The sequence below is a fragment of the Callionymus lyra genome, chromosome 15, assembly GCF_982586985.1.
Source record: "Callionymus lyra chromosome 15, fCalLyr1.hap1.1, whole genome shotgun sequence".
Taxonomy (NCBI): domain Eukaryota; kingdom Metazoa; phylum Chordata; class Actinopteri; order Syngnathiformes; family Callionymidae; genus Callionymus; species Callionymus lyra.
Window position 1 is genome coordinate 24,132,844 of NC_141832.1, and position 17,696 is coordinate 24,150,539.

General features: G+C 39.9%; 1 protein-coding gene across 2 annotated transcripts in view; it reads right to left on the reverse strand.

The window, feature by feature from the left end:
- cacna1ha (calcium channel, voltage-dependent, T type, alpha 1H subunit a) overlaps positions 1-17,696 on the reverse strand; it is an 82,044-nt gene that overhangs the window by 32,728 nt on the left and 31,620 nt on the right. For both annotated transcript variants that reach the window (XM_087809052.1, XM_087809051.1), the window contains exons 3-7: positions 7,938-8,049; positions 6,955-7,088; positions 5,938-6,035; positions 3,074-3,233; positions 1,561-1,867 (exon numbers count right to left, since the gene is read on the reverse strand). In XM_087809052.1, the coding sequence (XP_087665178.1) occupies positions 1,561-1,867; positions 3,074-3,233; positions 5,938-6,035; positions 6,955-7,088; positions 7,938-8,049 (811 nt within the window). The remainder of the gene's footprint in view (positions 1-1,560; positions 1,868-3,073; positions 3,234-5,937; positions 6,036-6,954; positions 7,089-7,937; positions 8,050-17,696) is intronic.

Genomic DNA, 17,696 nt, shown 5'->3' on the forward strand with positions numbered 1-17,696 from the left:
CTCCGTCGGACAACGAGTCAAAGAAAGTGCAGAAATCTTTCAAAGCTTTTTTTTGTGGACTTGATTTATTAATGGTTTTGGACTTCACTTTTGAATTAGAAGGTAAGGCCCGTATATTTCTTTTGGAACTGTCGTAACTAGGTTTGTACAGATATCGGAGGCAAGAAAAGAAAGAATTGAAGAGTTGTGTGGGTTTTCTTTTCTTGAAAGGTTAAAGGACTTCCCCCATAAAGTTGAAAAGACTCCTGATGTAAACCCATGGAAACAACTGTGTCTGTGTGGATTGTGTCTTCTTCTGCAAAAAGACAAAGGCTGAAGGACCTGCTGAATTGTGTGACTGGAGAAGAGGACCAGAGACAAAACTGTAACTTCCTCCGATCCTCTTTGTGGCTGCTGGACCATTATTCATAGAACTCTAGGACCTAGAACACTGTTGATGCCCAGTTATGAGGTTATAACTCATATTAGAGCAACCATCTTAACTCTTTTAGGTCTTAAATAATAGAGTTAAGTTACTTTAACATGCAGAAATCCACTGAAAAAAACCTTATAGATTTCAGATAAGCCACTCTGTGGTGAACTAAGAGCCACATTGTATGTATTGCTATCAACTGAGAAGCCTCCGGTGTAGATGGGTTTTCTTGATCTAGCCCAACCTTTTATGCAGCACAAACCGGTTTAATGTTAGCATTATTTTCACGGATCGGCTTACAAATAAAACATAAATAAAAAGACACGACCTGCAAAAACCTTTTAGAGCATGAATACAATTTTCGCCATAACGTTGAGTCAGAAAGAGCCTCGGGCTGGTATCTCTACAATAAGATATAGAGTTTGTGTTTCACTGCTTATTTTCTTTAGTAAACTTGACCTAAATAGTATCTCAACATGTCAAGAGTCACATGGTTATATGACTTTGGAAAAAATCCTTTTGGTTTTTTGTTCAAAATAAAACATCTTGAAGACAATAATAATCAATACAACAGAAATAATTTCTTTACTAACAATCTCTTACTCGGTATCAAATTCATTGTGGACCGGTACCGGTTGGTTGTGGACCGTTGATGTACAAATTATGAAGCCTGAGAAAGTAAAACATCATGAGTCTTTACCTCGATAAATCCCTGAGCTCCTCCTGAACACAACAGTGTCTTAATCAAGCTAGAAAGCCACTAAAGTTTCTATGGGTGTGTTAGTGTGTGTTTGTGTCGGCTCTAATGCTCGGAGCTGTCGATGACAACAATCATCTTCTGTTCCTAACAATAGCACGAGTTGGACGGAGAGAGACATCCATTATAATGTTGGGGACAGAACTATAAGAACTTATTTCATAACTGCACAGTCGGCGTTGGCCTTCAGGCTGTGACGGTCCGCTCGGCCCAGATCTCCTGTAGAGCCATTATCAGCCGAAAATATAGATCTTCACAACGAGAGCGTCCAGAGAAGCTTCATGTCAGAGAAGATTGAGCGCTCTCTCGTGAACTGGGGCCGGTTACTCACAATAAAACTATCACGCTGGAGGAACCTTCTTGACATTCCTCACACATTTTAATCTCCTACCTGGAATATAGCTATCCAAGCGTAGCCGATGTTGTCAAAGTTGACAGCTCCCTTGTGAGGGTTCATCTCCCCAGCTTTGCAAATGTTGTAGTACTGGTTCCAATTAACACATCCGTTCACGCCGCCCCCCTCGGGGCCGAGGAAGCCGAAGTGGGGGGCCGTGAGATTGCACAAGAGCTTGTCCTCCGTGTACTGCGGGATGTCTTGGCAGCGCCGCACCCCTCTTTCTTGGGGAGCAGAGCAGATGAAGGGACTGTCCTCGCCCTCCTCCGACTGGTAGTAGGGACTCAGAGACAAGTTGTACATGCTGGAGAGACAAAGACAACAGCAGAAATGAAAATACAAATATATAAATATACTTTCTACCTGGATTAAGATACCATAACATACCAGCTTCAGGTAGATGAACACCATTTAACAGTTTCAATCTTACTTTACTTTGAAGGTTATTATCAAAATCCCATAAACAACTAATTTAATAAAAAACCTAGCATTTATTTACGTTTTGAAATAGATTAACTTGTTCGTCTCAAAATTAAGTCTTGTTGTATGTTGGGTAAATTATAGAGAATTATTTGAATTATGTTGTGCTTGGTGTTAAAACAAGACAACTTAAAAATACATTGAAAGTGAATTATTTAAAAATGAAGGGACTTATGTAGAATTACCCTTTAAAAAACACTATAAATATGTCAGCTTGAAGCTGTGTTACATTTCTGATGAAACAAACAAATGTTTTAAAAAAAACTGAACAGAGAGGGAAATAAATAGGATGAAACTAAACTTCCTGACATCTGGAACAGATTCAAGAAAGAAGACCATGAAGCTTCTCTTGGGTGATGTAACTACTGCATGTTGGTTTTTGATCTTGGAGCAAGTGAAGCTTTGAAATGGAGCTGAGAAGATAAAATGATGGTTGAATCTGTGTGCATCCGTCGTTACATTAATAGAAATGTACTTTTGTCTTCACAGCCACTATGTTTCCTGTGTACCTGTATACAAAACTCTTGATGATCTTCCACCGCTTCCACATTCAACCTATCACTGCAGACCTCAGACCAGCTCCATCTCAGAGCTCATTTTAAAATCCGACTATTCACCTTCAAAGCTTCCATAGTCCCTCCTTATCATATCTGAGAACTTTCTGAACACTGTTTCACTTCCAAAATTCAAAATGTTCTGCCAGAATTATTTTTGGATTACATTGTGTTTGTGTTTAAGACATAGTGCATATGGGGCTTTTGTGATCCATAATATTAAATAAAAACATATATTTTATTATCAAGTAAGTAAATCTGAGTTTTCAGATCTGGTTGGTCCCCTTATCCTAACTCCCCCCCCCCCCTCATCTGACCATAGGTGATGTCTAGGTGATTGACCGGTTGCCTTTTGCTCAGCTCTCTTATTTTTTATCTCATTCCCCTTCTCTTGATCGTCAACTACTTGTTCAGGGCTTTTTTTGTTCCACTAAGCATGACTGAGAAATGGAAAAAAAGACAATGTTTTGACTTACATATTGACATCTTCTCCGAGGAAGCAGCGGTTCCTCAGCAGGCCCGCCCACAGCTGCACCCCGACGATGCCGAAGATGAAAAAGACGAAGAAACAGAGAAGCAGGACGTTTCCCAACATGGGCAGGGTGTCCAGGAGCAGCGTCACCAAGATCCTCATACCTGTGGAAGACACGGTGTCACACCGACGGTCTCCACCCTGAGCTCATAACGCCCCGGGATCGAATTATGAGGAAAGTGGAAGTGGCACTTTGACATTAATCATCCTCTGGGACTGGAGCTCTTCTCTGTTATCTAACCACGTGTGTTCAGAAGACATCTCCACTTGTCAGAGCTGCTCACATCTCCAGGAGCTGAAGACGCATCATTGTGTTCTTCGAAGCTAGCCCACTCACCACAATAAACACACGACATTTCCAACACACCGCTCCTTGTTATCTCCCCAGCAGGCTCTGATCACTATTTAAACATTTATTCTCGTCCTCCCTTGTCATTCAGCCAGCAGCAAGAATGAATGTTTCACGCTCGCCACAGTCAAAGTGACTTTCAAGTGTTCTTGGTAGATTTAGCGGCGAAATGTTGTCAACTTGCTATTGTAGGGAGAACTGAGTCATACTATCATCGTTATGACCAGGAGGAGGCGGAACATAATGACCAGATAATTTACTTTATTTGCCTTATTTATTATTTATACTTATCTTAATAAAATGTTACTTTCTTGATTAATTTGAATGTATTTTTCTTTTTATTATATTTAAACACTACACATGTCCTTTTTTTATTAATAATACAGTAGTCCTTTCAAGTTTAGTAGAACATTTTTATTTTTTTTATTTTACACATGTGCTTCAATATTTAATTATTGTGTGAACCATGCCATTATACTCTTTCATTGTCCTATATTTTATGTATGGAATATTATTTAGATGTGTATTTCTCATTTAATTTTTTCAATGTATGCCTTAATTCTGTCCAGATTACAGTTACCATTTTATTATTTTCAAATATCAGTTTTAATATAAACACTTTCACGTAAAAAAAAAAACCCTTTATAATAATAAATGAATTACTTAAACAGTTTCACGCTTTCTACTTTTCATCGTATTGTTGTTTTCAATACTTTTTTTTATAACATGAAATATGTTATAAGAAATTATATATGTTATTTACAATGTCTTTATGTAAATATTAAACCAAATATTGTCTTTTGTGGAACTGTCATTTATTATTAAATTAATTTTTTACCCACTATATTTCAACTGAAACTTGAAAATGAAGTGGAATGGGCAGTAATAATACAGTCCTGTTTATTTGGCGCTGATCTTCTTCATAATGATGACACTTTTATTTGGAGAGAACAAACTGAGTCCAGGTCTACACAAGCGCACACACAGACACACACACAGATGACGGCGAGCAGAAGAGCTTCCACACGCGCCGCCGCCCAGTAAACATGGAGCAAACACGCCTGCTACAGCTGGTAACCAAGCAGCAGCGCAGAGTCACGTCCAACATCTGCCTCATGATCGCTGCTCGCACCACTTAGCAGCGAAGACAAATAGACAACGACAGAAGGTGAAATGAACGGCACATCACCACTGACAAGATAAGGAAGGGAGACTAACAAGGAGCTCTGGGCTCAAAACATCTGTTGATTTAGTGAGTCTGAGGTGATGGTGCTCTGGTCGCCCGACGTCCTCACAGAGAGGCGACAACACCAGTTATTTTGGGTCCATGAGAGATAATAAATATGTCTCTCTTCACCCTCACAGAGAGGCTGGCATGATTTATGATGGTGTGATCTTCAGAGCAGCAAGTGAACACTTATAAACACTATTTACGACGTCAAGCTGGAGCTTCTTGAAGGTCACTTGGCCTGTATTAATGTGGCCCTCATAGAGTCAGAGTTAAAATACTAAACACATCATGAGTTCATGTGCTGCTCATCATTCTTTTAAATAATTGTTAAGTTCATAATTTTGATTCCTTGTTAATATCAATATATCTTTTTTTTTTCTTCATAAAATACTTAGTTATTTCTGGTATTATCTGTAATAACAGTTTAAGTTTAACACGTTTTTTTTTCATCATCAATTCAACTTTTTATGTAACTTGGTCGACAAAAACAATAAAAACATAAATCGCCTTTCTATTACATCCTTACATCTAATTCAATTACTTCAGTGTCTACTATTTAAATATAAACTCTTTATGTATGTATTTATTTATATTAAGAATCTGGAAGTCGAATTAATATTTTAATTTAGAAAAATGTAATTTAGACATTTCACGGTGTGATCACATTTTATTTGCAGATTTGTTTTCCAGTTACTAAGCTCCTGTCTATTTAACAAACATATATTTATAATCTTAACACATTATGACATTTCCCGCGTAAAGAAAAACATATTTACATAAACAAACAGCAGGATCTAAGCTGTCAGCAGTTGGAGCATGTTTACTTCATTATTGTATTTCATCTTTATCATTGCAGCAACAATAAAGATGTTTAGGAGCATATCAAAGGTACTAAGCTCATGTCTTAGATTAAACTGTGTTGCCCGTTTATCCCAGGCATTACGGTGTAGATTCATAACAGTTTTTCATAAATGTACGTGTCTCATTGTGACTCATATGATCAGGAAATTAACAAAGATATTCTCCAATTTTAAAACATTTTACAGTAAATTAGAGTATAATTATTTAAAAACAAACATATTCATTGAACATTGACATACTTTACTAAACATTAAGGATGAAAGATGTTCTTAAAATGTTATCAGGACCAAAAAAAATGCAAGCGAAGGGCCACACTTTGCTTGCATTTTGAAATCATTAAATCATTGGACGCAGTAGTCGTACTTACTTGGCACTCTGTTGATGGCCCGCAGAGGTCTCAGCACTCGGACTGTACGGATGGCTGACAGACTGGCGTTGTGGCCGTCCAGAGAGTACTCAAGAACCCTGAGGAGACACCATGACTTCTTATCCAGGCAGGCAGCAATCGAAGAAAGTAGCCACAACATTGAGCATTATAATGACGTTCAAGTAAATGAATACTTTTACAGGTTTGTTTAGTACCGACAGCCTCGCTGCTCTATGTATGGTTAGAATTGTGTGTTTGGTTACTGAGCCAGACCTCAGCTGTAGTTGAACAAGGTCTGCAGCAGACGTTACATTGTGTGATATTTGTTCTACTGCTCGGAATGTCTCCTGATTTTCTGGCCAAATAAAAAAAAAAGATAAAACAGGATATTTAGATAGAAAAGAGTTCCCACTGACACCCACACTTTTATTTTAAAAAACACATGTTCTTGATTTCCTCTGCCAAGGAGGTTATAATTATGCTTATCTGCCTTTCTGGCAGCCGAATAGTATGGCATATAATTCCTATTAGGAATTGAATATTGTCGGTTATTTCTGACTTAGATCAAAGATTCCCTTGAAAGATTTATATATTAAATCCAAAAAATGCTATTTTTTCGGTCCAAAAATCAAATTAATCAGAAATAAATAAACAAACAAAAGCCAAATATACAAGAGACCATATAACAACTAATAACTGACACCTCACTGCTTTTCTATCATATGTGTTTATTGTTTTTGTTTTTTTTTCTACATAATATCTGCAGAAAGATGTTTTATAAAAACCTTGTTATGATTTGAGTTCAAACTAATAAAAGGAGAAACTCTACAACGTAAGAACAGGAAATTGACCCCATGTTTGTTCAGGCGCACAAATGTTTGTCGTCTGCGTGACACACAGGAAATGAAGTGTCGTTGTTTTCTGAGGCGACAGCTTTTATCTGGACGGGTATGACGGTGAGACTTGAATCATTTTGTTGCGGGGAGGAACAACAGCCGAGGACGGAGGGAGACTCACCCCGCCATGACGATGACAAAGTCAAGCTGGTTCCACCTATCGCCGAGGTAACAGTTGGCGCCGAAAATACCCAAGGCCACCATCTTGATCACCATCTCCACGGCGAAGAATGCAAAGATACAGTCGTCTAGAATCTGCAACAGATCGAATCTGGGTCAACCTTTCTTATTTTCACTGGCTTCAGTCTCATCCCAATGCATCATGGGATTTTGACTCATTATCACACAAAAAACGTCAAAAACCCCCAAAGAAATATCTGAAAAACAATATTTTCAAAATCTAAAATATGTGTGTCTATTCCTGTTCAGTTTTTAAAATGAATTATTACAAGTCAGGCTTTTCTTTGATTTTCTGGAACTCCTGTGTTGTTCTCTGTGTTATCTTGACCTTTTAAGTATATATTTTATTGTTTTGATTGTTTAAGCGCTTTGTGACCCTGGTCTGGAAAAGCTCTATACAAATATAAATTACTTACTTACTTACTTAATGATTGTTGAATTATTTCAGGATGTTGTTATTATACTACTATCAGCCACTTGTTACTATGGCGATAGTAAGACTGACGATTTAGTGAGTTTAGTGAGAAGTCTCTATAGACCATGATGTTGTCTGATTATGTAGTGATTTCTAGTAAAGATGTTTGAGGTATGAGCTGGAAAAAAGATGAAAAATAATGTTGGATGAATATTGCAAAAGATGACATAACAAGTTTAAGCTATTATTGTACATTAGATACAGCTGGATGGATTTGTAACATTCAAATTCAAATTTGAATTTGAATGTCACAAATCCATATGTATAATCCATTTTTTAAATGTGATAAATTCACATTCTGTGTATTTACAACAATTGAGATGTGTTTATTTAATTATTGCTCACTAGGTTGTGTTGTCTGCTTTCAGGTTACCACAGAAGATCACAACTCGTGATACTAAAAAAGTGCTGGGTCAGCAAGAATCGGAGCGAGAGGCGCCTTCACTCACCTGCAGGATGCGACACCACTCTGACTGACAGGCCACGTCCTCGCAAGGCCGGAACATCCCCAGAGTCACACAGTTGAGCAGAATCACCAGCATGGACACATGCTCGAACCACGTGAGGGAGAAGGTCAAGGTCCAAACATTTGTCATTGTGAGTCACCACAAATCCAAGATGAAACTTCACTTTTACAGTATCGTGTTGATATGAACTGGATGATCCAGCTGTAACCTCAGTCATTTTAACAGCACTGTAGCTGCAGGATATAAAATGTATTTCTGCCACCAGCCTTGAGTTTGGCACCCTTTCTTTATCAAATTTCCATTAGTACACACTATTAAACAGTAGACACTAGAACATGCTACATTCATGTTACATAGGAATTCACAGTGTTAACAGAGTAACAAACTTTCTAAAACATACATTAACGGTAACTCAGGGTTGAACCTGAACGCAGCATGAGACCAGGATTCAAATTTCAATTTTAAAATGCTGCAGTATTTGACAAAAGAGGCTGTGACACCTTCCGATGAAAACACACACACACACACACGCACACACACACACACACACACACACACACACACACACACACACACACACACACACACACACACACACACTCACACACCAATCTCAGGTCCTGGAATGTTCCCTGTGGTTCCTTCCCTTTTAATTACACTTTAAGTCTAGAAAACATTTGTGACTGCTCAGTATGACTCATCCCGCTATCACATACACAAATGTACATCCGGGCAGACCAAGATATTCATGAGATTGTATTACAGAACACACACACACACTATTGGGAGACCTTCTGCGGTGACTGAGGCCTAGATAAAAGAGAGCATCAGCAAAAAAAAAAAAAAAAAAGTTTGGGCATCTAAAAATATCTTTTATGTAACCCACTTATCTGCTGCAGGTACTTCAGTCATCTGTCCAAGTGTGTGGGAAGAGATGTAAAGCTCATATCAGTTTCAGCTCGTAGAGTAGCGTGGAAGGCGGAAGGTCATTGTTAATGAGAACGTGTCGGATTCATGAGTGATGAACTTGGTCGATGGGAAGGAAGTGGACCATCGAAGCAACAAGAGGAGGGAAGGGGTTAAAGCGGAAGATCCTGACGGAAATGAAGAAGATAAGAACCGAGTGAACACTGTGAAGCCTCTTCAGAACTTGGAAAGGGCAAAACAAATCTGAGAGTCCAACGAAAATACCCCGCGCTCGCGCCGGATTGGCTGTGAAACCATTCTGTAACCTTTATTTCTCTGTGAAGCTTCCACGCTACCATGACATCTGAGAGAAGGCACAAGTGGAATTTCAGTAGATGTTTGTTTCCAAAAAAGGGACATTTATACATCTTCAACAAAGTCCATTGCTGCTTTGGACGTTTAAACAAACCATGATCAGTGTCATAGTGAGAAAGGAGTATTTTAATGTGTATTAAAACATACTTTTAACATCTAGTAGAAACCCAGATAGTGATTGTTGTGATGTGGCATCGAGACAGACAATAAAAGGAAGAGAAAGAGCTTCTTTAAAATATATAATAAGGTAGTTAGTATAATAATTAGGTAGAAAAAACAATATTTGTTAACTAATCTGACCTCATGAGGGCTGTATAAATAGTATTTGAAGGGACTCACATGCTTCCAAGGTCTGACTTTACATATTTTCAATGTCAAGATCATCTTGAGAGAGGATGAAGCAGAAGATTGATAACCATCTCTTTACAAGTGACTCCAAAGTCACGTTCATGTTCCCTGAACTGAGGTGAAAACAGCGGCCATGACAAAGAGCTCTGGGAGGAGGGAATAGAACGTCTTATGAGAGACATCAGAAAGGCAGAGAATGCATCAGAATGTTAAAGATCTGAGGTTAGGGTGAGAATACTCTTGAAACGCTCGTACCTACCGACATCACCCGAAGTATTTAGTCGCTACATCTCGTCTGACACGGCCATCAAGGAGTCAACAACATTGTTTTTTTGTTCGCGCAATCGTCCAGAAAATGTAATTGAAAGAAAGAGCCACAGGCCAGTTTTGTCAGCCGACATGAAGACAAACAACATTAACAGCAGCAGGTGGAGTTTTCTCTCCACAGACGAGAGAGAAATCTGCAGTGGAATTAAAATGAGAGATTTGAATATTCAAGGAACGTTGCTCCGAGCCTTCTTCTCCTCTAATTCCTCTGACACCTCCACAGCTCACACACGCTGGTAAAACACTGGTGTCTTCTCCAAAAATGTTTGACATGTGTCACATTGTTTATTTTCCTGGGTCTAGGAGCCCGGTGGCGGGAACGGATCCCGGGCCTGGCACACGGCGGCCCCGGTCTCACTTGTTAAGGTCATTTTATGCCTCAGCAGTAGCAGCAAATCAAATTACTTCTGTGTCAAGTCACAGTCGGTCAGAGCCCCGTGGTAACACTGGATGGTGGGATGACACTCGCGACCAGAGGATTCGTCGCCTCCTAATGGTGGAGTTTGGTGACGGAGCGAGAGAGCCTGTTAAGAACTGTAACGAAGCCACAAGTAACATAAAAAATGAACAAAACACGAAACCCCCTGTAACAATAACATGTTTTCTGACTCTAAGAAATGAAAATGAAATAAACTGTCTTTTATGAAACAACAAATACAAGGCATCACTCAAACATCTGCAGGAGCCAAGGTCTCAAACAGGAAAGCTCCATAAAGAAGATATCTTGTTCCACTGTAATGAAGCAGGCTAAATTTTTCCACCCCGTAATACATATATTAAGAGCAGTATGGTCTAAATTCAATTAAATAACAAACCCATGATTTAATATCAAGTTGAAACAATGTTTGACAATAAAGACTCGGAGAATCTGATACGTTGTGCTAAAGTGGAATTCAACTGCTCTATGAAACATGGATTTTTCTCAAGTGGAATTGCAGTGATTTTGGCAGCATGCAACATGAAGAAATCTTTACACACCAAGTCTAACTGTGATAACAGCCAACACAAGTCAGCTCACGTAGACACATGCACACACACCACACCTTGAGGCACAACAAGGACACAATGTTTATAGGGACACCAAATGCTTTTACATGGTCGACCGAGCTCGACAAACACCTCGCACTTTTATGCAAAGATGTATTTTGACACACTGATGCACTCGATTTGGATGCGCCGAGACGCAGAGACAAGTCACGCTGAGCTGTCAGAGCCGAGTGTGACACAGACTGAGGGATGTTGCAGCAAGAATCTTCAACTACAAAAAACTATGTTTGAAGTGGCAAAGAGGCTCACACAAGGAAAGCATGGCAGATATCGCTCCTCATTGTTGGTTTGTCTAGTCTTGAAATGTGATACGTGATGTTTTGTAACATGAAAAAGTAGCATCACACACACTCACAGTGGACCTTCATCATCAGTGAATACAAATAACTGAAGTATTTGAGTCAATTGTGATGATATATCCCTCTCTAAACCAAGTACTTTTTTTTTTATTTAGGAGAGTGATTCTAGTGATTCTTTCCATACAAATCATTGCTATAAATACATGTATCTTAGATTTAAATCCTGTTGATATCTTCCAAGAAATGTCTTTAATTGAGTAATTGACATCATAATATATATATTTTTTCAACTTGGAATAACGATAGTACTAAAAGGCAGATTAAGGAACACCATTATAATTCAACAGTGCAACTTTGTTTTCATGAACAGCGGAGCCAGTGTCTTATAGGTGTTTGAAAACGTAAATTATTTGCAGTCAATTTCAAGTTGTTTACTCTAACCTCCTTATGTTGGTGATCACACCGAACATCATTAATCACAAACTGTAAGGGGAACCAAAGGTTCGAGCGTCTCTTCTCCCCAACCACCCCCTGTCTCTGTACACCCCACTTGAGAGAAGCTACAATTCTCACTCTTGCCTCCCAAGCAGAACTTATCTCTATCTGTTCAACGGGCTCAGACGCCCCTATATTCCCAAAAGCCACTATTGCACTCAATCCGCCTCACACAAGTGCGGCGACACAGACGCACACACAAAGCCGGGCAGAGTCAAACGTGAAGGCGAAAAGCTCTTGCGATAACAGCTTCGCTGCACCGTGAGCGATGCTGCCAGATCTGGATTTAAACGTTTGCTATTTATTTAGTACCGAGGCGTATCAGTCCACTATGGGAGATGTAGATTTGAAATGTGAGACCCGCGTGGATGCCATTGGTCACCGCGAGTCACTGCCCGAGGCTGCACGTCACGCTCTGGGCACATGAAGGGAGTGAGATGATCTACAGAGCAGAAGTATTCTTCTGCGCTTTCAGTCGAGGAATAAAGACAATATTGAACTGTATATGAGGATAATGACACTTTAAAGTAAATATTCGTAAAAATTGGATTTAAGTCGACAAAAATCAAGCCACATATTGATCGAAACTCTCTCACGTTTCCTACAATTTGACTCTTTTACTCTTCATTCCACTGAACACATTCCTAGGGAATCAAATCCACTGACAGGAAACGCTGATGATTCTGAAAAAGGCCAGAATATCGATTTCACCTTCTACTTACTCTCACCTGACCACCTTCACCTTCCCTCATTTTCTTCCACTATCCTTCCCTTTCCTTCAATCTGCCCCTCCTTGCATGAGGCTCACTCCATCCCTCTTTCATTAGAGAGAGTAAACTCAATCTCAACTGATGAGATAATGTTATTTATTTCCATGGAAAGGTACATGAGTGAGTGACAGTTCATACACGCATATCAACGTGTTTTTTTTTATGCTGGAGGACGACCAGTAACCTTCATGTATACAAACTCGATTAGGTTAAAACCACCAGTGGTGTTTTGCTTCATGATTGGTTTTGCTTTCAGGAAACTGGATTTCCTATTTTAAGAATCTCCTTTAAGGACAATAAAATATGACATGAGCATGACTGTGACTCATTGAAGGTTAACCTTATGAAGAGCATTCAGATAATAGAAGCATCATTTTAAAAACTCAATCTAGTACGTCAAATCTTCTATGTTCAGGAAAATGCATTGATGAGTTCAATGAGAGGGGATGTGCTTAAGAGACAGTGCAGTGTAGAGAACCCAGTGAGAAGATATAGCCAGTTGTTTCACTTAATTTAACAACATTGAACTGTATTTTCCGCACTATTAGGCGCAACGGATTATAAGATGCACCTTCGATGAATGGACTATTTTAGAACTGTTTTCATAAATAAGGTGCACCGGATTATAAGGCGCATGGAATAAAAGATACAGTCAAACGTTTGACTGGGGTTGCGTTATGCATCCACTAGATAAAGCATTGCTAAAGGGAATGTCAACAAAACAGTCAGATAATGACAAACTTTATTAAGCTTTCTGATGACTCAGTTCACTCCCATGGTAACGATGTTCAAATCATGTTTAAAAGGCTTTAAGCAGCAGCGTGCGAGACTGGTTTTGTGAGCAGACGGATGTTGAGCAAGCAGCATTGAAGTTGAGCGAGTGTATGACAGCTAGAGCGCGGGCTTAACATGTTGAACACGTGTGTATGACTGTTTGAGCCTGCAGCAGTGGGATTTTGAGTGTACAACAACCAAGGCACACTCGCTCAAAATGGTGGCAGTAATCTTACTCCATAGTCATCCGCCATGATGTGACGTGCGTCATAAATCCCACCCCGTGATGACGCAATGACGTAATCCAGCCCACGGCGTATCGGCGCAGAGTCATGAAAGTGTTGTTTTTTGAGAAAATTAAAGGCTTTTAATTGCAACTTATAGTGCGGAAAATACGGTATACGTGTGTATACAAAAATGTAAAATCATCAGACATCAGACATGTTAAATAGCTGTGTCTACAAACAACAAACCAACAGTTATGTTAAAAGAAAATATTGTAGATGTGATATATCTTGGGGAAAACATCAACACACACTCGTAGCTCATATTTAACGATTGAACAGCCATGAAATGTAAATGACCTCAGAGGTCTGGTGAAATAGAAGGCAAGCGCAAACACATCAAACCCCCTCACGGGTATTTCTGTTGCAGATTAAAGGCGATCTATTCATGAGTGCATTATAAAGAGTATTTCAGATCCAGTGTGAGGAACAGAAACGTGTTGAGTGTTGGAGGAAAAAGCTGTGAGTGTCACAGGGATTAGTGAGAGAAGACAGGATGGAAGGGAAAGTTTATGTGGCGGCGCACATGTCAGTCGTGACGGATGACAAAGAGACGGGAAGCAGAGTCGGAGGTGGCAGCGTTGATGGCGCCACGGTTTTCATTTAGAAGTGACAAAAATGGAAAGAATTGGGACAAAAGAGAGAGAGACTGCGGGAGGGATGGGAAGAACTAGCGGGAAGGTTTAAAATAAATAGGTTGGAATCAGATGGAGAAGTCTTAAAAGATTCTTTAATTTTCTTTTGCTTATCCGAGACACTCCTCTTGATGTTCTCTGAGTCTCTCCTGGATGACTCGGCTTCTCTCCTCGGACACCATGTGAAGGTTTAGGATTTTGGTTGGCTCAAAACTGTTAAAGGTGGGAATGTAGAAGTTTTATATGACTAGGAAAACACCCGAAAAGACATTGAATTTCTTCCACCCTTCAGTCGTCTCTCACCCTCCTCCTCACTCCCGGTGTCAGATCTGGCATCAAGAGTGTTTCTTCTCCTTCCTCCATCACTCCATCCGGCTAATGAGTCCCTCTCTCATCTAGTACACTCTCGTCGTAGCTCAAATCTCCTCCATTTTGTGTCCTGGTTCTTCTCCATATCGGTCTGTTGACGTGGCGGTGGAGCGCTTCCATGCCAGACTCCGGAACCGTTTGATTGGGACGATTGTTCATTTATCTCACCATCTGCCACAGGGATAGCAGCACCTCAAACACCGAAAGACCACCCATCCCTCCTGCTGCGTTCTCAGCTTTCAGGTTTGAGCCAACAGAGGGAGTGTGTGTGTGTGCGTGCATGTGTGTGTGTGTGTGTCTGTGCGTGTGTGTTACTCCCGCTCAGCTCATCTTAGAGAAGTCCCTAAAGACAGCACGCGTCAGAAACAGAAACTCATAAATCAGCCTGTCCCTGAACTGGCTCTTCTCTATTTCACCTCATTCTCTCTTTCATCACTTCTCTCTCCGCATCCCTCCATCCATCCGCCTACAACACTCCGGGGAGGAGGCACCAGTGACGCAGTTACACCAGGATTCCCTCGTCCTCTGGCTTCATTACTGCGAGCGCTTTCATCTCCCACTTGTTTTTCATGGGCGTGTAAATCTTCCATTGCATTCCCGTTTCCAGTGGAACTTCAGACCCATAAACATACAGAGGTTGGGAAGTTGGGGAAATTGATTGTTGGTATGAGTATGTGTGTGTCTGTGTGTGTCCTGAAACAGACTCGACTCCTCTCCAGTGTGTCCCCCGCACCTCACCCGCAAAACTGGGATAAGCTCCAGCCCCTCAGCGACCCTGATAAGGGAATAAGCCGCAGAAAATGGATGGATGGATGGGAGAAGAGGTGGTCACAGGACATGCACACCCACATCAACCGATTATTCTTAACCTGGATGTGGGAGGAAACCAGAGTGCCTGGGGGAGAGCACAAGAAACAACACAGGTCGCCAAAACATTGCAAGAATCACTACGCCACCGGGTTTAGTTTTTGTTGTTGTTATTGATCTGTTGTTATGTTAAATGAACTCCTTGGCAGGGGTGCACCCTGTCAGAACGATTTTATATTTGACATATTTTTATGCATTTATATTATGTTTAATTTGTAGTTTTTAAAAAAACGTGCCCTCTCTGAAGACACACTTCAAAGACGACCCATGTCACCTTCATGTTTATGCGTGTGAGTCGCTGGATGTCAAATAGAGGAAAGAAAAAGGACGAATTAGAGGGGAGAAGAGTGCGGCACTCTAAATGGAGCATTCACATCTGGAGGGGTCTGGCCCCCTTCACACATGTAGGGCTCCAGTGAAACTGCTCGACTCGACCTTGAGCATTTCTTTCAACAACCTTCAAGCTCGCTCGCTCGCGTGCCGAACCTGGTAGGGAATCCCTTTGAGCCGTTCCCACCTACACGTCAGTGAGCTGCAGCTGCTTTCATTACATTGTGTGAACAAGTATGAGCCTGAGTCACAACTATCACAATATAAGGTGAAGCCCTTGAACAGCATTAGCGCATATTTGACTCATCATCACGACTGGTGAATAATCGTCACATGTGACTCTGCGCTGACACCTCCCTGTTCTCGCTTGTCTAGCTCTGACACACTTACTGGATTTTCTATAATTCTTTATTTTTAATCTTTTTTTCAGTATTGTTGATTGAGTTGAGCTAAATTTCAAGTAAATATTATGTTATTTTTCTTCGTTAACATGATCAGATTAATTTAAAGAACAAAGAGCAACTACTGACCACACCCTCCAACTGCAGTCTAGAGAAACTCAATGTCTAAATGAGGATAACTATGGTCTTATTTACACACATTGATGAGGTAAATGAGACTTAAACACTGTGAGCGATCACAGCTCTCTGTCTGACACAGTTTCGGGAGAAAATCTGGTTGCTAAGTAACCAGCCACGGTCCAAACTGTCCACGCAGTCGAGCAGAGAGTTGAGAACAATGAAGGTGGAGATGTCTAACTAAAAAAATCAATCTCTATGTTTACATTTGGACTGTTTTCTCTCTATTTACTGCTTCTGCTGAGCTACTATCCGTCTACTCCTCCCTCTCTTCCTCCTCTTTTCTTCTCCCTAAACAAATCTCACGATTCCAACTGTCATGGGAGAAGCTGAAAAAAGGCTCATCTCCCTTCTGTTCCCGACTCCTCTCCCAGCACAGAAATACATGTAATCCTTCTATGATCCAGGCCAATACAATGTAAACAGCCAACATACACTCATGTTACACGCATGTTAGAAGTCCTGTGGAACTTCACGTAGAGTGTTTGTAAGCCACCTGCACTGGTGTAGCTGCAATCTGTCCACAACAAATGTCACCAATTCGCCAAACAAAACGCTCAGTCGGCTCACAAAAGCCCCAAAATCAGTAGTAGCAGTTCAAGTAATGGCAGCAGGGTTTTATTGCTGTGTTCTGGTAGTTCTAGGGGTGGGGGGCACGGCTCTCTTGGGGGCTGAAGTGCTGACCCCACAGTATTGTATTTACTGCCTTACTGTGTTTTCATAAGTACTGCACTGCTGGCTAGAAAAGAAAAGCACAAACACACAACTGCCAGACAGAGAAGAAAACACCAATACATTTTGGGGATCGGAAATACACTGAAAAAATTGAAGAAAGCTTTTATAAAAATAAAATCAATCTTATTTTATTTGATGAAGAGCTAGATTAACAAGTCCAGTCACATTTTTTGTTGTTGTTTCCAGAAGACTCTAGTCCCAATCTTCTTTTTAAATATCTTAAAATAAAATACGATTGTGAAGGTGAATTTGAATTGTAAATGAAATCCAATCAGAGCATTTCTTACTTTAAGACTTTCAATTAACACACTTATAAAAGGTGTCTTAAACACACAATATCAATGTTAACTTGATGTTAACTCAGAAATGTAAATTAAGGTTAATCAATTATTATAATATACCTACATAAATGGTTTTCATAAAGTATTCTGTTATAGTTAAATATGACATAATGTACTAGCACATTAAATAGGATAAATAGGTCATGTTGTTTTAAAGAATGATTACCTTCTAATGATATTTATTGTTGACATTTTATTTAGATTCATATTCTTAATGAAAAAAAGCTTAAAAAAAGCTTATTTCATAAATAATAAAACATC